The following is a 19,810-nucleotide window of genomic DNA, read 5'->3' as shown; positions in this document are numbered from 1 at the left end:
AGAGTGGGGACTCAAAGTGAGGCCCACAGGGGCTCAGGGTCATTTCGAGTCTGTTCTGGAAAGACACTTTGTAGGTGGGATAACCGAAGGAAATTGTTCCGGTATGTTTGTGGACTCGGCCATTCCCAGTTGGGGTTGTGGCCGAAGAGTTGAAGCCCTGGGTAGATGAGCGATCCTTAAGGTGAAACCCGGCGGGGCGCTTAGCATGACAGCAGAGGAATGCGCTAACAACACTTGTGGCCCAACTTGTTTCGGGGGGGGTCCTTTGCCAATAAGTGCAGGCAAATTCAGTACTGTCGATGGCCTGGGTGCATTCAGGTTTGGATAAGTGTCAGAAGAATATCTTTTGCGACTTCCACTCACGTCTTCAAGTTCAATCTGCAGTTTTGGATTAGTGCCTGCGATGTGAGACATCAGTTACTCATACACCCCCAGAGTACTCGTTGAAAATGCTCGCCATGGCATGATTGAACGACAAACTATTATAGACCAGAGGTAATATTGCTGTGAGAACCACAATTGTACTCTTTCATGGATTCAGGCTGTAGGATTAATACTAGGTACAGTACCGGCCCCGTATACGGTAGGCGAACAATATCCCCTCTTTCTTGTGTTTCATATCTGTCGGCACTTTCATGCAAATTCATCACTTCATAGCACATCAAAGTCTAGAGTCACGGTGGCCACGCACATCGCTGTCGTGGCCGGCTAATTGCTATGGTTCCACGTGGAATTCGAAGGACCGGTCGCCCTGTCCGACAGGTACGGCATTCACCTTGTCATCGTAAAGAGTTCGCTCGAAGTATCTCACACGGCCATCGGGCCGCGCCAAGAGGATCGTTTGTTTCTGTGTTCCATATGGACCCGAAGAATAGTTTTGATCCAGGGGTCCGCGGGCGGCAACCTCTTGTTCTGCATTTTGATCTGGGGTTTCGTCCGACCCAATCACAGGGACGAAAATACTTTCTCGGAGAACATTGACGTAATTGTCGAGTGTTTTCTTCACGCCAGGGAGCTGGGGCAAGGTATCGGTACTCAGTACCGCGAGAAAGCGCTCCAATAAGGCTTCTTCGTCTTCTTGGGACTGTACATGGCCTTCAATGGCTTCTTGCATAAGTCTTTCCCCATGGATAATCTTTGGCCATGATCGGTCATCCACGCTAGTATTACTGAGACCTCGGGTTTGATTTCTCTCACTAGCGACCCAGGTGATGTGATCCATATCGGAAGACCGATTAGAGACAATGGCCAGTGGTTCATTGATGTGACCACAGATCAGGCTAAATCCGCCGACCTGCTTCGCCTCTGGGCTGGCCACCATAGATTGTACAAAGTCATGGGTGGTCTGATGCTCCCTGGGGGGACTGGTCAGCCAGCTGTTGACGATTCTACCCCGACTGTATTGTCCAATAGCCTCGATCGCGGTATCTTCGCGGTAGTTGGTGAGAACTGCTACTTTCCCTTGTTTGGTGACCCCCATCCAAGTGCCGTGGGTAGCCCGTGCTAGGTCGCGTGAGCCGAGGACAAACGAGGATGGCTCCGGCCACCAGTCGGGAGACGAAGTCGGACGGCGAAGGAATTCCTGGATGTTGTTAGCAGTCGGGTCAGATCTTCCAACGCAGACTAGGAGACATACATCTCGATTGTCAATGACGATGAGGGAATAGGCCGGGTGGAGAGTTGAGACCAAGGCGATGCACATTGTCAATCCCGAGGCGCCACAGGTTCGATGGCTGCGGGGAAACGAGGATGGAATGCGGGGGCGAAGGGGGAGAAAGGGGGGGGATATTGCAAGCACGCCAGAGGAGTCTTGCAAGATCAGAGATTGTTGGTTGTAGATTGGAAACAAAATAGTTCAACAAGACCAGGGTGAGCGGAACCGGAGACTTGAAGGAAAGAAAGGGCCCGGGGTCATACAAGAAAGAAGCTTGGGCATCGGGTGATTGGGCCGATTTGGGAGCTCCACAGTTGGTAGATCGCAGGGTCTGGGTCTCTCCAGGTCGATTGAAGATAAGAGAAGGACAGTAAAGCAGGATCAACGCCAGAAATGCTACATCTTTGAGGTTTATAGAGTAAACCGAAGTGTTGTTGTTCCCCAGGTTTATGGCGTGACGTCAAGAAGACCCGTTGATCCCGTGCGGGGAGTGCATTACTACTGAAATGCTCAGCTGAGATGGAAGCCTGCGGTGGGCCATGCTCTTTCTTTCTCCCCCCCCCCACCTCATCTTTATTGTTTAGCTCTTCCGCTTCCTTTGCTGAGATTTTTCCTTTTCCTTTCTCTCGAGCCCCCAAAGTTCAGAGATTTTCCATCGGAGCTGTTCTCCCTTCAACCCACCGGCTTAAAAAAGGCGTGGAGGGGAAGCTTTGTTTTTGATCCTCCACCGCTTCACCGACCCCTCTAAAATCTTTGCGAATAAGACACCTCTCCCACAACGCCCATCATGTTCGGAATCATTGCGGACTTGATGTCGTAAGTAGTTTCCCCTGATCCCCACCTCGATATAATATATTGGAATTGTGCCTTCTAATACCGACTCTCCCTCCTTGCAGCTCCGTCATCACGATCCTCTTCCCTATCTTCGCATCCTACAAGGCTCTCCGCTCCGCCGATCCCTCCCAGCTGGCACCATGGCTGATGTACTGGGTGGTTCTATCTGTCATTCTGTTGGCTGAATCCTGGACCGTGTTTATCATTGGGTGGTATGGTTTTTTTTTCACGTATTTCTTCGACCAGGAGCTCGTCAAGCTAAAAGGTCTCTCTCTTCACACACAGGTTCCCGTTCTATAGCTGGATCCGCCTTTTCTTCATGTGCTATCTCGTCCTCCCACAAACCCAAGGCGCCCGCCTCCTTTACCAAGACTATGTGGATCCATTCCTGACACATCACGAACGGGAGATTGAGGACATGATCGGTCATGCTCATGAACGCGCCAAGGTACTGGGCCTGCAATACTTCTACATGGCCATCGACCTTATCCGGGAGAAAGTGATGGGTCTCCCTCCCCAGCGTCAACCACCTCCACCCCCGTCGGGACCTGCTTCGTATGCGCAATCCTTGTTATCACGATTCAATCTCCCCGCCGCTGCCGCTGCTGCGTCCAGCTCTGCCGCCTCGAACGATTGGTACTCGGTTCTCAGCTCGACCCTAGGCTCGATTACCTCGACGGGCAAGTCCCGTGAGGCACGAGAGGAGGAGCTGTCGGCCAGCGGAACGCTTCTACAGCGGCAACTCCAGAGCATGTCGAGCACGCAAAAGGCCGAATATATCTCCGCGCAGCGCGAGGTACTGGATCATCTGCGGTCGACGTTGATGCGGGAGGAGCAGACGATGGGGCGAGATGATCGCGAGACGGATGATCTGGCGTACGGAGGACCGCTGAGGAAGGATGCCAGCGACAACTCATTTGATGTTGTGGATGACGAGGATCTGGGGAACCGTGCGACACGACGAACCAGCGAACGATGGGGCGGTTGGCTTGGAAATGACCATGATTCCTCGGGTTCGTCGAATCCCGACTACGCGGGGCGAAGCACCGGTTATGATCGGTATTAGGAGTAGTATTAGGAGTAGTATTTGGGGAAACCCATGGATGCAAGAAAGGTATTGCTCGTGCCGTCGGCAGAAGACAAAATAAATAGAAACCTTGCTCGTGTGTTTTAAGTGTTCAAGTTCAGAATGAAATGGACCATCAGAATCATCAAGCCTGCTCTAGATACCAGTAGTACTCGTACCTACTGGAGACTACATCGACTACATCTGACAGGCGAGGGTGGAGTAGCAGCCCGAATCAATCCGGTCGGAAGAATCGGGCCTGCAGACGGAAAGATCGCGCAGATGCAAGGCGGGCAGTCGATCCTAGGAATGCATGTGTGTATGTATTAGTTAGTATCCCTGTGAGATGTATCCCAGGGGTACGGGGTATTTACGAATCAACCAGAGTTCAACTTCCAAGATACCAAAATATTTATCCTAAAACATAACTATATCAACTATAATATTATACTGATTGTATAAGTAAACGGTGAAAGGCTAGATCCGGGGCTGTTGTGGCAAAGTGTGGGCTTGGGGCTTGGGCTGTGGGTGAGATGCTCCACTCGGAGAAACAATGAAGTGACGGATTGTGTATTGAATGAATCAGGTGAATCGAGTCAATATCAGAGTCAGCAGCGTGTCATAAATGAGTCAAAGGGGGGTGATGATAGTCAATTTAGGAAAGGAAGACTGGAAGTAATTGCGGAGGAGACTACTACTACTAGACTTAATTCAGTCAAGTCGATGTCATATGGTGGCGGAGAATACATACATACATACACATAGTGAATACTACTAGAGTACTGGAATAGAATACACTTATTACCCCCCTTCAACCTTTACTGATATTTTCCCCCTTCCTCACCCTCTGAGGAACTCTAGAGCAGCTTGTCTCCTCTTCAGCGAATTTGAGTGAGTTCTGATCCCCTCTCCCTCTCCTTCTCCTGAATCCCGAGTGTTGTCGTCGCTGTCTCTGCCTCGTCGCATCCACCCAAAACCCACGCCCCAAATTTTTCCCACCGAAACCCAACTTTTTTTTTCCCTCGGATTTTTTTGCCCTTCCCCAACCCACCCACACATTTTTGTTTCAACCAAACATCGGGGTTCAAACGCTATCACTCGCGTTGTTTCTCTGGGTCATTTCTTTTTTCATTTCTTTTCGATTTGATTTGACCATTAATTTTTTTAAAAAAAAACACTTCCCCTCCACATCAAAACTGGTTCTAACCTAATCGGTCTGTGTGTGCAGATTTCTTAGGTTTGGATGTGGCCTTGACGAAAGAGAGCCTCTTCCGTATCTTGACCTCACTTTCACTTTCACTTCTGCAACCACTCCCCTCCCCCCCCCCCTCTACGCATCAGACGTGGATACCACCTGTCTAATGAGCTCGAACCCTCCTCAGTCGGGCGTTCAACAAGGACAAAGCACCGCTACCTCTGCTTCAAACCCGCCCACCACCACTACCTCTTCCAACACCCCCCCTGGCTGCCACTGCTTCGGCACCGGCCAGGTCCTACGCCAACGCAACGAAGAAGTCCGCGACGGACTCAACCGCCGCTCCCGTCACCGTGGGTGGCTCGGCGCAACATGGGAAGTCGACTTCAGCATCTCCTGTGAACGGCAACCCCATGCAAACCCAACAACCCCAGCAGGCCGCCTCGGGTGTGACCATCGTCAATGGCGCCCCAACCGCTCCGGCTGCTGCGACAACTGCTTCTCAGGGTGATCACTCTCGCAAGCCCTCCGTAACCATCACATCCGCTGGTACCTCCGGCTACATGCCCAACGGTGGCTCGGCCAGCCGCCCACAGAGTCTTCAGTTCGGCTTCGCCAACCCTCAAAGCTCCCCGAACATGGGAAATCCCGCCGTTCTCGCCAACAACCAGTCGCAGTCTGGTCTGGGTGCTCCCTCGACAAACCCGCGTGTGACCTCGCCTCAGACTTCTCCTTCGCCCATTCCTCAGCCCGCCTCCAGCGGTGGCCGTCCCCCATCCACCTACCAGGGACAAGGAAACGTTCCCAACTTTGGCAGCTTCGGCGAGTCTGGTGATAACAACGTAAGTTGCATCGTCCCTCGTTTATTTGATTTTTACACTATTGTTCGGGTTGAAATGTGGTTGTGCGCAATGTCGCATGGAGACGCGGGACGCGACCGCGCAGAAAAAAAAAAAAGAAAAAACCTTCTCTCTCTCTCCGAGTCCCCACATTTTAACTTGCTGCTCACATAGATGCGCCCATCCTTACAGGCACCTCTCGGCCCCGGTCCTCAGCACCTCCGACGCGAATCCTCCCAGTCTACCCACAGCGATATGAGCAACCACATGGGCAGCGGCCCCGGGCGTGGCGGATACCCTCACCAAGGTGGACGCGGTCGCGGATACTCTCAGTCAGGCTACCAAGGCCAGATGCCATACTCACCTGGTCCCAACTTCCGCCAGACTCCCAATCAGCCTCGCGGTGGCCCCAACATGGGCCCTCAATTCCACGGTCCTAACCAGGGACGTCCGTTGGCCCCTTTCCCGAACTCGCCTCACCAGGCAAACCGCAGCCCGGCCCTCGCCAACGCGCACCCAACCACCCCCCAGATGAACCCAGTGCCCATGGCCGGCCAGATGCCTCCCCAGCCGTATGGCGCCTATGGCCAGCACATGGGTCCCCAAACAGTGAGATCCCAGAACCCCTCCCGTTCTTCAAACACCCATAAACCCGCCCGGCGTGGCAGTTATCAGAAACGAGGACCACCCCGTGTCTTCTCGACCAATTTTACTCCCCCAGACCTCCGGCCTGAAGCCGGCAATTGGGAACACTATCTAACATTGGTCAAATCACATCAGGCTCCCTACCCTCCCTACGATCCCAACTACGGCTACTACAACCCCGGATATGGCATGCAACAGCAATACATGCCTCCCTCGCCTCAACCTCGTCCCGGCATGCCTTTCAACCCCCAGGCTGGCTTCCTGCCTGGTCAATACCCTGTTCAGCCGCCGCAGGCGACCCCTCTTTCCCGCACTCCTTCTCAAGTTTCTACTGACCGTCCAGGCTCGAGCCTTGGCCAGCCCGCTCAGGCTGGCTCCGGTCACGCTCACACTGGCAGCAGATCCTCCAACAGCCCCGCCCCTGCGAAGTCACACTTTGTTCTTCCCTCCAAGAAGAGCGCGATTGTTATCAAGGATCCTGGCAGTGGTGCCGTCAAGACATTCGACAAGAACCCCGCTTCCCCTGCCCGTGCCACTCCCTCCCCGGTGAAGATTGCTACTCCCACCTCGACTCCTCCCCCACGCACCGCCAGCGCGTCGGATCACAGCCGTACTGAGAGCAAGGCCAGCGCCGCCAAGACCGATGAGGAGAAGAAGCAGGAATTGAAGGATGCTGTCCGTCAGAAGATTCAAGAAGACGAGGCCGCGCAGAAGCGTGAGGCTGAGGAGGCCGCTCGCAAGGATACCAAGGAGGCTGAACCTGCGAAGCCCAAGGAGGAGAGCACCGATCCCTCCGCTGCTCTGGAGAAGTTGAGCTTGAACGACAAGTCTGCTCCCGCTGAAGAGCCCAAGAAGGCCCCTGCCCCTGCTCCCGCTGCCCCTGCTCCCGCTGCCCCTGCTCCCGCTGCTCCCGCTGCCGCCCCCGCCCCTGCCGCCCCTGCCGATGACGATGAGATTGATTTCGATGCCATTGAGCGTGAGATGGCCGAGATTGAGGCTAAGGAACGTGCCGCTGAAGAGGACTACAACCGCAAAAAGCAGGAGAAGAAGGAGGCTGCCGAGCGCAAGGAGCGCGAGGACCTTGAGAACTACGAGAAGAATATGAAGCAGGCCGAGCGCGAGGCTGAGGAGCGCGAGCTCGCTCGTGAAGCCGCTCGTGCCAAGGGCGAGACTGCCACCGCCGAGGATGAGTCCGCCCTCAAGGAGCGTGAGGATCTTTTCGCGTCTCTCAAGAAGGGTGGCCTCCCTGCCACTGAGACATCCACCCCCGGTGATAGCGGCGCCGCTACTCCTGTTTCGTCGGATATGTCCATGGGACCCCCCGGAAAGCCTGCAAGCGCTACCGCTAAGAAGCCCGCTGGGCTGAAGCTTGATACTCCCAAGCCCACCGAGCCTGCTCAACCAAGTGCTGCTATGAAGTCTCTACAGAACGCCCAGTTCTTGAAGGACCTCAGCAAGATCACCTATCCCTCTTCCGTCACTGCCCCTAACCTTGCCCTGAACGCCAGCTCCCCGGTTGGTCGTCAGTTCCATTATGACCGTGACTTCCTGCTCCAATTCCAGGCCGCATACAAGGACAAGCCGTCCATTGACTGGGATAACCGTATTCGGGAAACTCTTGGAGACCCCTCCGACTCCGCTCGTCCTCAGTCTGCCCGCCCCGGTCCTGGCGGCATGGGTCCCCGCGTTAACTCGCGTGGTGGTGGTGCAATGGGTGGATTCCCTAATATGGGCCAGTTCGGTGCCCCCGGCAGCCGTAACAGCATGCCCCCTGTCAACCCCTCCATCGGCCGCAACGGTCCCTTTGGCGCCTTCCCCCGTCCCGTGGGTATGGGCGCTCCTGGCATGAGCCGCAACAACTCTTCTAACATGCCCATGTCTCCCCGTGTCGCTTCCAGCAAGGGTGGTCGCAATGCCAGCAAGAAGCACCCCGGAAAGAAGGAGGAGGATCAGAACAAGTCTATGCCTTTGACTGCCGGTATGGATCTCAGGGCTATCCAGACTACCGCCACTGGTTGGAAGCCTCGTAGCGTCGGTCAGGCTTCTTCCGGCCCTACCCCCGGTGGCAGTGAGGGCTACATGGCTCCGGATGTTGTGCAGCGTAAGGTCAAGGCTGCTCTCAACAAGATGACTCCCGAGAAGTTTGACCGTATCGCTGAACAAATTTTGGTCATTGTTTCCCAATCCAAGGATGAGTCTGACGGCCGCACTCTCCGTCAAGTCATCCAACTCACCTTCGAGAAGGCTACTGACGAGGCTCACTGGGCCCCCATGTACGCCAAGTTCTGCAAGGCTATGCTTGAGAGCATGAGTTTGGAAATCAAGGATGAGAATATCCGTGATAAGAACGGCAACGTTGTTGCTGGTGGTAACCTGTTCCGCAAGTACCTGCTCAACCGTTGTCAAGAGGAGTTCGAGCGGGGCTGGAAGGTCAACCTGCCCGAGAAGCCCGAGGGTACCAGCGAGGAGGTTGCCATGCTGTCCGATGAGTACTACATTGCTGCTGCCGCCAAGCGTCGTGGTCTTGGTCTCGTCAAGTTCATTGGTGAGCTCTACAAGCTTGGTATGTTGACTGAGCGTATCATGCACGAGTGTGTCAAAAAGCTGGTCGATTACGATGGTATTCCCGATGAGGCCGAAGTTGAGTCTCTGACCAGCCTTCTGCGTACCATTGGTTCCAGCCTGGATGCCTCTGAGAAGGGTCACGCCATGATGGATGCTTACTTCGCTCGCATCACCATGATGATGGAGACTGTCGGTCTGCCTAGCCGTCTTAGGTTCATGCTTTTGGTATGTTTCTTCCCCTTTCTTCTTCTAACCGATGATGATGTATTAACTTGCTGTTTTCCAGGATATCATTGATCTGCGTACCAAGCGTTGGATGTCCAAGGACTCCGACAAGGGTCCTAAGACTATTCAACAGATTCGCGAGGAGGTATGTTCTAACACAAAAACTACTACTTCTATTGAAGTCTTACATTCTAACCCTTTTGATAGGCTGCCCGTGCTCAACAAGAGCAAGAGATGGAGCGTCAGCGCCAGCAGTCCAACCGTGGCGGTGGTGGTGGTCGGATGGCCATGGGTCGTGGAGATGTTCGCTACGGTCAACAAGCCCCGCCCCCCGACTATGCCTCCAGCAAGGTCGGTAGTGACGATCTCCGCCGTCTGCGCGCTACTCGCAATCCCAACCAGCCTATGTCTTTCGGTCCGTCCAGCCTGCTTGGATCCCGTAGCAACAGCGGCCGCAAGAACCTAGGCCCTGGTGGCAACTTGGTCCGCGCCAGCGATGACAGTGCTGCTTCGAGCCGCAGCGCCAGTCAAGCCGGAAAGAAGGAGGACAAGGAGGCCTCTTCATCCATGAACGCTTTCAGGTATGTTCAGCCAGATATCAAACCTCACTTTGTCAATACTAACTTAACCCTCCACAGTGCCCTCGCTGCCCTGGAAGACAAGGACAACATGGCCACATCACCTCCCTCCAACCCTACCTCCCCCCATGCTCACCAAGTCCCAGCCCGCCACCGCTGAGCGCCGGCCATCCAAAACACCGTCCAAGGACGGCGAGAACGCAGCATAGATTCGTTAGGAGTAATGATCAACGCTTTTCCATTTTCTCTTTTTCCTCGGTTTCCCCAAAAGATTTCCCTTTTCTGTTTTTTCCTCTTTTCCTTTTCCTTTTCCTTTTCCCTCCCATTTCTTCTTCTCCATTGTATGTTCATTTGCCTCGCTCCATCTCTGCGCACCCATGCTCTTGAGACCCGTGCCTCAACTCTATTTCCTCGATGCACTGCACACTCTCAATCAAGTCTCGACAACCCTCCCTCCCCCCTCCCCCCTTTGCATTTTCCAACAGGGTCGGTCATTTCCCCCCGGGACTATGGCTTTTTGTGTGTTCGGCTATTTTCGTCTCTTATATCTTTGAGATTCTTTTATCGGAGAGTTCATTCGGGTCTCTCTTTCTCCCTCCATTTTGCTCTTCATCTCCAATCAATCTTCTCCCTATGGTATGGTATGGGAGGGAAAGGGGGCGTGAAGGAAAAGGGAAAGGAGGGGAGGGGGGGATCTACTATCTTTCGAAATTCGACTGGATCTCGGAAGGACTTGAATTTTCATCTCGAAACCTTCATAGTGTACAATCTTCACATCTTTTTTTCTCTCTTCTACCTCTTCCTCTTCTCTTCTCTTCTCTTCTCTTCTCGTCTTTTTCCTTTATCCTTTATCCTCCTCTGATTCTAGCTTTTTATTACTACTATCATGATAATCCCTTTTCTTGGCTCCTTTGCTGAGTTTTGGTTGGTTGAGATTGCAGATGGGCTTGGTTGGTTGATCCTAGGTAGGAGCCAGCGCGAAAGCCCGGTTGGTTGGTTCAAGTTGTAGTATAATCCTTCCTCTTGCTGTTAGGTTAGGGTATGTAGCAAGAGGATAGGGTAAAACAGTCCGCAATGATACTTCCCGATTATATTATTTAACCCAGATTTGGCATTTTCTTTGGTCTCCATTCTTACTAGTAGTAGTCTTCTACCATACTTCGGGACTAGGTTCGGGAATTGTCCCCTGCTTCCAACTTGAACTTGAAAGTTTCGAGATCTATAGAAGGCGTGCACTTGTGGTATTGCCATGTCGTATGCTTACTTTTCAAAGGTCCCAATGGAAAAAGTCTTTATTGAATGTCTCAAGTCAGAGCAGAGCAGAGCAGAGAGGACTTGAGCTGGGAATAGAATGATAGAATAGGAGTCATTGGCTTGGCGGGGTATTGTGTGCGCTCATGAGGGTATATGGGCCAGGCCATGCAAGGTGGATCTGGATGTGTACGAAGAATGCATAAGGCATGACTGTTAGTTGAGTGGAGTGTGTGCGGCGAGGGGCTTTATCAGATGTGAGCCAAAGGTGATGATGTATGGGACCACATTATTGTTCCTGCGGTTCTGTTTTCTCCTGGTCGTTGGACACTTCGATCACGGGAATGGGAACGCGGGCCTGAGGCAAGGATGTTTCGGCGTCTGAATCTTCTCCATCGGTCTTCTCTGCGGTGGAAGTCCTTGTTATCGACGATGTGTCATCTGCCGAGTCATATTCAGGTGGTGGTGAACGCGATCGAGCCGGTGGCCCTGGCGACATTGCCCTTTGCGTATCTTCGCTGACATTCACGCTTTCTTCCGAGCTAGCAGGGCTACCATTCAATGGGCTCTTCATCACCACTGAATCAAGCGAGTATGGAACAGGAGACGGAGAATCAGACTCGTCTTGGCTGATACTGCTGCGGTCTGATACAGACAGAGAGCTGCGGGAGTTCGCATGGGAGTAGGAGGCTGGGAGACCCAGCGCTTTGGCGACAGCAGCTTCTTCGTCGGGCAGCTTGGAGACCTCGCTTTCTGTACTGGCATTGGGGTTGAAAAGTCCACTACCCCGCTTTTCGCTCAGCTCAAGGATATGGTTGTAGCTCCGTCGGGTCGGGTCTGCGCGTCGCTTCTTTTTCTTCTTCTCCCGTTTCGGTGATGGACGGACGACAATCACAGGAATGGGCGATTGCTGCAGACAGTATTTGGAGACGGATCCCGGTAGGAGACTTTGCACGCCTTTCAGATTGCGACCTCGTGTTCCGACAACCAGCATGGCAGGCTCATATATACGAATCTGCATTGTGTTAGACATGGCGGATGGTGGGCATATTGAATAGACATACCATGCGCTGTATGATTTCCTCCACTTTTCCGACAGCCAATTCCAAAACTAGACTGATTGCCTTTTCGTTTTGACTATTCTTCTGCATGACCTGCTCAAACAGCTTCTTAGCCTCCTCGCGGTATTTGCCTTCTTCGATCGCCGCTTCGCTCGCCATGCGCGAGTCTTTCTCTACTGCCCGAAGGCAGACAATCTCGTCGCCATCGTCGACCAGTTCATCGATCAGCCATTCTAGCGCAAACTCGGAGTAGTCATTCTGGTCTGTGCCGCACAAAAAGGTCCGACTTCGGCGGGTACTTTGGTATCCCTTATGCTTGTAGTTTAGAGTCAGGGAAAAGTTGGGAGCATCGCGATTGTCGAATGTGTCGAATGAAACACCTCGTTCGTATGTTCTATGCCACGGGTCAGTATTGACAAGGGGACCTTGATCATCCAAGCAGAACGTACTTTGGCGGTGGGGGTGACGACCCGCGAGGAATGGATTGGTGTCGCTGTTCCCGTTCTGCCTCATCTTCTTCCTCTTTAATCAAGTGTTCCCCTCCGAAAGATAGCCGTTTTTCCTTGAAGCTCAGTGAGCGGGTAGGGAGTTGGGCTTCCGCGGCGCCCACATTGAACTGAATCGAACGCCGACGTGGGCTGTGATCGCGCGCCTTTGTATCTTCAAACGAAATGCTGCGAGTATGACCGGTTTTTTTCGACTGTTGTGCGCTTTCGCTTGTACTGGGACGGTCGTCGGACTCGACTGAAGGTTTAGGGGAAGGCGGAGCTGACATCATGCAGCGAGGGGTAGATGAGATCCGGCCGACTGCGAGATGTGGTCCGGATGTCTGTTGTTCTGGGAGACGAGCTCTCTACGGAGCTCTCTTGTTAAAACTCGGACTGCTGCGCCGATCTGGTGGGAGCCGATTGACCGGGGATCAGTAGGTGTTGATCAGGAGACTGCTCGGTGCTGTGCTTTGTCTGTGCTCATGGGTCCTGTGGTTTGTGGAGATGGATGGAGATGGTCCCACACGATGCGAATGTCAACACTGGAAGGCAGCTTTGAGTGATATGCTCAGTCATGCACCGCGGCCACGGGAATGTTGCTGTAGATTCCACTCTTGCAAATGCGTGACTCCATGTTTCACAGTAGATTCCAAGGTTTTGCTGGAGATGGAAGGGACGGGGTGACCGCGATGGTGACGCTTGCAGCGAGGGGTCGCCTAATTCCGCAGGCGGTAAGGGGTTATCGATATGATGCTTACTCATTCGGGACAATATGTGGTCCGACCAATAAAATCAGAGTATGACATTGTATACAAACCGTAGATAGATACACGCGTGGTCTCCGTTGACATTATACAGCCTTTCAAAAATCTATCTAGTGTGTTTCTCCAAAGAGTCATGAACCGCGTACTTCCGACCGTCTGCTTTGTTGGAGACAGCTGTCAGAAGAATTCTGCACAGTCTTGCGATGCCAATGGATCGAGACACGACGAAATCCATACTGTCCATGAATGCAGCCTCAGGCATATCGCTTCGCGTATTCAAACCAAGTCCATTTGTATAAAGAAATACACAATTACCAAGATGGGGAGAAAGAGGAGAAAAGTGATGAAGAGCAGGAGGAAGGAGGGGTACTGCCCCGGCTCTGTTGAGCCATTGTTCGTGGTATTTGCGGCGGTGGTGAAGATTTTGTTGAAGAACCTTGAGGCCCATCAAATATCGACACAGAAACTGTTGACTTCGGGTCAGCATCGATGCGCACATAGGCTGTCAATTTGCCTCTAGAAGATACTTACTCAGAGTAGGCAAATTGCATGACCTAAGAGAGGGGGCAAGTAGTTTGTCGCGATTGTACACTGCGCTCATTGCAGGTTCCTTCAAGCATATGCGCTTTATAGTCTTCCTTACCGAGAAAGAAACCTCTCAAGGGGACGACCTCCGAATACCGGTGTTGAGAGTGCTCGCGACGCGTTGTAAAGACATGGGATTTCTGGTTTGCGTCTTATATTTTCTCAGACGTGGTTCTTGCTCATGAACTAGTTGGTCATTGTCTGAATCTGTAGCTTCCTGCGTTCACTGTCTCAACTATGCCAAAGGGGTCGAAAAGGCCTTTCTCTGTTATAAATATACAAGAAAACAGGTTCCTCATCGGGCAATGGGCCATATCTTCTCCCCAGCTTCGCCATCAGGAGCACACTGGGCCTTTAGCACAAGCCACAACAATCCCTTATTGTGCTCTGCTTGAAGAGCCTCGGATAGCTTCCCGGGGTGGAAGGTATACTCGTCGAAGTGGGCGCTGATGTAGTGCGTTCGAAGTTTTGCGGGTGCACTATGTTTCGTTCGGACCTCACATCCTTCCTATCAGCAGACAACTTCACCCTCGTCAGAGATGTCCTTGACCTGGCTATGGAGTGCCAGTGCCAGTGTGTCCGGATCGGTTATAATACCGGGAATTCTTCGAGGCAGCACCTTATCCTTTATTACACCCTCATAACTTGAAGTCAAACGACCGCCATCTGAAATATCGAGGGTCCCTTTGGCCTTCCATGCGCTACTAGGAGTACGCTTGCGCGGACGACCGGGTCGGTTTTGGGAGACTTCACGTTTGTACCCGCTCCGGTGGTCAATTCGTGTGAAATCCTGTCAGCAATTCTTGCATCTGGGCTTCGTGATAGGATCGTGTCGGTTCTAATGGCTGTCTTGAAGTAGTCGGAAACCCTTCTCGGCAATTCTCATCTCCACATCGTCCATCGCAGATATATTTCCAGAGATCCCTGCTTGTCGGATGTGTATTTTGGCTAAGCAACCGCTTGGTTATGCTTCAAGTTCTGTCAGACATACATTCTTCGTGTATTCATAAGTGAGATGACTTGCCAGGTCTGCCAGAGAGCCAACCAAAACGTTGTAGGTGACCAGGTGTTAACTACAACAGAGGCACCACCCCCATTGGCGATCACGGGCCCACCGTGACTCTGGCCTGTGGAATGTTTTGATATACCGCCATAATCACGATGACGATTTGAGCCTGCGTGCCCATGCTTAGAATTATTCTCCTTTTCAGCGGGCAGAGGCCCAGTATTGGAGGACAAGAACCTTTACAGGTCTTTCTCGGACCAAGGAAAAGTTGTTTATTTACTAGTATAGTGCTCAAGAGCGCACCTTCCCTACACAGGAACTGTTGTCTTGACTACGCCGGTAGGTACGCTGGTAGGTACGAACCCCCAGGCAACCTGAAAAAGGCAGACTTGGCAATGCAATTCGATGCAGTATGGGACTGTCTAATGGCAAAGTTGCTTTCTCTATTCTCATTCTGATTGTCGTTTTCTCTACATTGATATTCGCTTCTCAAATGGTTGTACATTCAAGTTGTACGAGTACAGTGGACTGATATAAGGGATTCACTTGTACAAAATATGTAGGGTACAGAGATCACCTGATCTCAGTCTATTGATTAGCTACCTGATATGGAATAGATTGGCCAATCCATTCTATATTATGTAGCTACTACTCTGCCATTAGAAGGCCGTCGATGATGGAGGGCAATCAGAGACTTCAAACTTTTGCAACACCACTGTAGTACCCAGCAAAATAGTTACAAGAGCGCAATTAAAGTTCGGCTTCAACCTGAAGCTCTCGCACTCGCCAATGAGCATAGGCCTCCTCAACCAGATACGGAAATTAAATCCAGTAGAACGACTCAAAAAGCAGTTCTTCAAGCTGCAGATGTACAGGGCTATTCTGAACTCTGCACTCTGTACGGCGGATGGAGTACTCTGCACACATGTCAAAGCAGCGAGTACCATGGTAGCACGCCATCAACGTCCGAGTCAAAGGGAGAATAAGTTTGCAGATCGCCGATCACAAACCCCGACTTTTCCCTTGTCCTCCAGGGCTTATTCTTTGTGCTTTCTCTTCTTTCGGGGAGCACTGTCAGGTTTCCTAACTGCCCCTATCGCAGAAACACGGACCTTCCCTTGCAGAACGCAAATGGTAAAAGCCTTGGATACTCCGTGCACCACGCCGTATCTACTCGTACGTACCCAATAGCCTCCGTGCACCTTGGGGCAGTGAGGATCTGTCGGCCTTACGACGCCCCAGCGGAGAACCGTCTGTACGGAGTAGATGTGATACTGTAGTACTACGTAGTACTCCGTATTTTGACTATGACTACGAGTATGACTATGACCCGTCTTTCGTCAATCACCTTGGCATTGACAATAATTGACTGCCGACATGCGCTCATCCCAACATGGTCTGCATGCATCGGTACTCCGTACTTCGCAGGTCGCTACACATAACTATTCTCCGTAACCAATTCCCAGCCTCCTTGAGTCCTATCTATCCTGTCCTGTCCTCCGCATTCCTCCTCGCATCATGTCCGCGGCCAGCTGACCTTGACCTTGTTAACCTTGGCCCTGACCCTGACCCGCCCCACTAATTTCTTTCCCCCCTAAACTAAACAAACCCTTCACGACACTAGCATCCGTAGCGGACCGACTATGCCGACTTAGCCGCGATGATCGGAGACTATCGACCCCCCCCCTTGACTTGGATCTATCCACCAGCGGTGAGGAATGCGCCAGCACCGCGTTATCTGGTTGGGCAGACTAGCAGCAGCCAACAGCCTACATACAACCTACACTAGATCCACTAGGGCAATGCAGTCCGATCGACATCGATGGGTCACATGCGCCGTTGAACCGGTGTGGTTGGCAGTTGGGGCATTGGGGACAGTTGGGGCCAATGAGTTGGAAAAGGAGGACTCTTGAACGAACTACGGAAGTCGGTGGAATGCAAGACAGGGCCCGATTTAACCTGGTGTTTTACTAGGAGTAGGAGTCTGTGTGTTCTGTAGTATAATCTTTGTATTTTTTTGTTTCTATGTACTTTGCACAGATCAGATGTGCCCGGTCGGGATTCAAATTCCATGTTCCCTGTTAAACCGTCTCAAAACCATACCCCTCCTCTGTTCGTGCGCTGCACTTGGGAGGGGGGAGGGAGATCTGGTTCCCAATTTCCAGTGGGTAGTCCAAAAAAAATATGAGATAAAGAAAAGATAGCAACAGATGGGACTATCAGTGTAGTCGTGAGATGAGATGCTGACTCCACTGGAGTCGGATGTATGTATGATGGTCCGTAAATGCGGCCATTCCAAAACGCCGTGGTAGAAAAAAGAGGAGATGATGTAATAAATAAAAGAAGAGGTGTTGCTGAAAAGGATTCGCTTCGTCGTTCAAGCCATCAGGGTATCATAAATAGTTTCAAATCAAAAGCAAGAGTTCGTGGTATACAAGAGCAGAAACAAGAGGCGTCATAGTCAGGCGAGATCAGTACGCCTCGATGATGGTGCTCTGTTCTTGTGAAACGTAGTACCCTGGCTCAAACAGATGGGGTGAATCCTGGTCGGCGGGGGTGAGAGGAATGGCCATGGTAGTAGGCGCCTTCTCGTCAAAGACTTCGAGAGTGGGTTGTGGTGGAGAGGGAGGGGTGGCCTCGTCCTCGGAGGAGTCGTCCACGTCGGCCAGCAGCTCGGGCGGCGACTGGCGTGAGGGAGATCGGGTTAGGCTGAGATCATCCAGGTCCTCCTCGTCATCATATTCAAAGTCGGAATCGGTCTCGTCGTCCTCCTCTTCCAGCTCGGGGATGGAGAGGGGGAGCCGGGGGCGAAGGAGCCCGGCGGCGAATGGGGGTGTTAATGACGAAGTCGTTCTCATCAAAGTCCGAATCGTCTTCGCTATCACTGTCACTGACTTCCGACTCCAGGTCGGAGGCATCCTCCGGATCCCAATCCTCCTCGGGCTCTTCGACGACGGTGGAGGCCCATTGGATGTGTCGGGGTTCTTCCTTGGTGGCGCCGCGAACGGTCTGGTTAAACCAGCGCTCTTGGTCACGCTCGGCATCGGCGAGATCGAGCATCAGGCTGTCGAGGAGGTTGGCATGGCCAACCAGTAGGCGGAGATCGTGATCAGCCCGCGAAGCCTCACGAGTGAGCTTCTTGCGGGCGGTATGAGCAAGGTAGTATGTTTGTGTGATGCTCATCTTCTTCTGTTGACGCTTCCGTTGGAGGGAAGCGAAGTATGGGGAGGCGGCGGCGGAGAAGGAAGAATCCTTGGGGAGGGTAGTAGGAGTGGACACGGAAGAGAGGTCCATGGCGGCAGTTGAGGTGCTTATGAGCTCAGATGGAAATGACTCGTTTTGCCAAGGTGGTGACTCAATACTGCGATCATCCAGTCACGACGCGGTTGGGAGGAGGCGGTGTGGATAATGCAGGTTGGCTGGGTAGCGAGGTACTCGTTGACGTGGAGTAGATCGATAGTACTAGTATGTATTGTTGAGGTCTGCTGGGCAAGTTCAAGCTTCAGATGTAGGAAGTTTGTAGTTAGCAGATGTTGTGTAGGTAGTAAGTAGTAAGTAGTAAGATCGAAGTAGCGGAGGGACAGGATGGTTATAAGCCCAGAAAATCCAACGCAGATAATAATTTTCGCCCGCGTAGCCGTGCTAAGTCCGGGACCCGATCGGACGAAGATCCCCACCGATTTATGCGTGGATCCGAGCCCGAGCCCGCTGAATAATTTTAGGGATTTTTGGATTTCTCATTTCTCATTTTTTGATTTTTAATTATTTATTATTTATTATTCATTTTCCCAACTGCCTGGCTCTACTCTTTCCCTTTTCGTCTACCCCAGGGATATGCATGTACACCGCTTCAATACAGTCTGTACAGAAGTGCAGGGAGTGCACGAGTGTAGAATACTCTGACACTCATCACAATAGCAATTGCCCTTAATTGTGACAATGTCCGTAAATCCCACTCTCCCACTCTCCCACTCTCAAAGATTCTAGATAATTCTGAGTAATCCATTGTCATGAGTCACCCGGACCGGACCCTTTGAATGCTTCCCCACTTTCCTCGCTCGGATGACCAATGCCGCTCCGCGGAGCAAAGAAATTTTACGACCGAACCGGACGTTGTTTGCTCCTTTCTCCGATTATTCAACTCTGTGTGCAGAGTATGCTTTATGGTTTTAGGCTTTACGGATAACGGATCCTCGTACAATGATTTCCAATTCTTCTCAGTCAGCCGCTGATTTCCAATCGTGTCGTGATTCCTAGGTTGTCGTGATCTACAAACTCCGTTTATCACAGCCACTCACCTTTGTCCGGACATTCGGCTTTTAGTCTCTCCATGCGTAGGGTAGAATGCGGCTGTAAATATGGGACAGCTTGGCAAGTCGCTGCATTCCCCCGGATTCATCCAGGCTGCGACATACCTGAGACGGCCCACGCTCCAACGCGTGGAAATGCCAATGTCCAATGTAAAACGCAATTGCGAATGCGGAGGCAACCCAATTCCCTCCTTGATCTCTGCCTGGCTCGGATCCCTAGGCTTTCGCGATAAGCCCGCTTCCACCTCATCCTTGCAGGGGACAACCCTGGGTAGGCGCAGCTGAGCTGAGATGAGATCAGCCTCTCCCCATTCGCGGATGGGGGGGCGGTGTCTCATTCAGGAATGCTCGTACTCTCTTCCCTTTCCAGCGGTGTACGATGAGGCACACTGAGGTAAACACTATCTCCATGGCGCCAAGCCAATCCAAGTAGCATCCCTGCTGCGCCTTCTTCATCAAGTGTTGTCTCCCTGGTTACGATTAGGCACTGACACTCGCACTCCATTGTAAGCCATTGCAAAAAAACAAAAGACGGTTCGAAGTGGACATGTCTCGCACTGAATCCCCATTTCAGCCTGACACTGCTAAACTTATCATTTTTTCACGCCTAGCTTCCCCACTTGACCCAAATTTGCACCAGCCCTACGAAGGTAAACTAAAAAAGAAGAGAGAGAGAAAGAGGAAAGAATACGAATCTCCTCTTCCGGCGATAATCTCGTAAAGGTGTGGGCCAGGGTCTCCGGC

General features: G+C 52.1%; 5 protein-coding genes across 5 annotated transcripts; 2 read left to right on the top strand and 3 right to left on the bottom strand.

The window, feature by feature from the left end:
- Nucleotides 1-715: 715 nt before the first annotated feature.
- Nucleotides 716-1,702, bottom strand: N7509_002621 (NRDE family protein; the record flags this gene model as incomplete). The annotated part of the gene is made up of 2 exons (XM_056627258.1): nt 716-1,582; nt 1,637-1,702. The coding sequence occupies 2 exons, from the start codon at nt 1,700-1,702 to the stop codon at nt 716-718; spliced, it is 933 nt and encodes a 310-aa protein (XP_056493053.1).
- A 739-nt stretch (nt 1,703-2,441) lies between these two features.
- On the top strand, nt 2,442-3,554 carry N7509_002620 (HVA22/TB2/DP1 family protein; the record flags this gene model as incomplete). The annotated part of the gene is made up of 3 exons (XM_056627257.1): nt 2,442-2,470; nt 2,551-2,700; nt 2,774-3,554. The coding sequence occupies 3 exons, from the start codon at nt 2,442-2,444 to the stop codon at nt 3,552-3,554; spliced, it is 960 nt and encodes a 319-aa protein (XP_056493052.1).
- Nucleotides 3,555-4,277: 723 nt separating this feature from the next.
- Nucleotides 4,278-9,761, top strand: N7509_002619 (putative eukaryotic translation initiation factor subunit eIF-4F; the record flags this gene model as incomplete). The annotated part of the gene is made up of 7 exons (XM_056627256.1): nt 4,278-4,318; nt 4,437-4,445; nt 4,937-5,591; nt 5,781-9,023; nt 9,085-9,168; nt 9,231-9,604; nt 9,662-9,761. The coding sequence occupies 7 exons, from the start codon at nt 4,278-4,280 to the stop codon at nt 9,759-9,761; spliced, it is 4,506 nt and encodes a 1,501-aa protein (XP_056493051.1).
- A 1,380-nt stretch (nt 9,762-11,141) lies between these two features.
- Nucleotides 11,142-12,688, bottom strand: N7509_002618 (universal stress protein; the record flags this gene model as incomplete). The annotated part of the gene is made up of 3 exons (XM_056627255.1): nt 11,142-11,867; nt 11,917-12,307; nt 12,363-12,688. The coding sequence occupies 3 exons, from the start codon at nt 12,686-12,688 to the stop codon at nt 11,142-11,144; spliced, it is 1,443 nt and encodes a 480-aa protein (XP_056493050.1).
- Nucleotides 12,689-17,227: 4,539 nt separating this feature from the next.
- N7509_002617 (uncharacterized protein) lies at nt 17,228-18,050 on the bottom strand (the record flags this gene model as incomplete). The annotated part of the gene is made up of 2 exons (XM_056627254.1): nt 17,228-17,536; nt 17,601-18,050. The coding sequence occupies 2 exons, from the start codon at nt 18,048-18,050 to the stop codon at nt 17,228-17,230; spliced, it is 759 nt and encodes a 252-aa protein (XP_056493049.1).
- Between the last annotated feature and the right edge of the window lie 1,760 nt (nt 18,051-19,810).

Source organism: Penicillium cosmopolitanum (genome assembly GCF_028827165.1).
Source record: "Penicillium cosmopolitanum strain IBT 29677 chromosome Unknown utg000004l:1.0-4361866.0:1.0-4365735.0, whole genome shotgun sequence".
In the NCBI taxonomy this organism is placed as follows: Eukaryota; Fungi; Ascomycota; class Eurotiomycetes; order Eurotiales; family Aspergillaceae; genus Penicillium; species Penicillium cosmopolitanum.
This window is presented reverse-complemented; position numbering and strand designations above follow the sequence as displayed.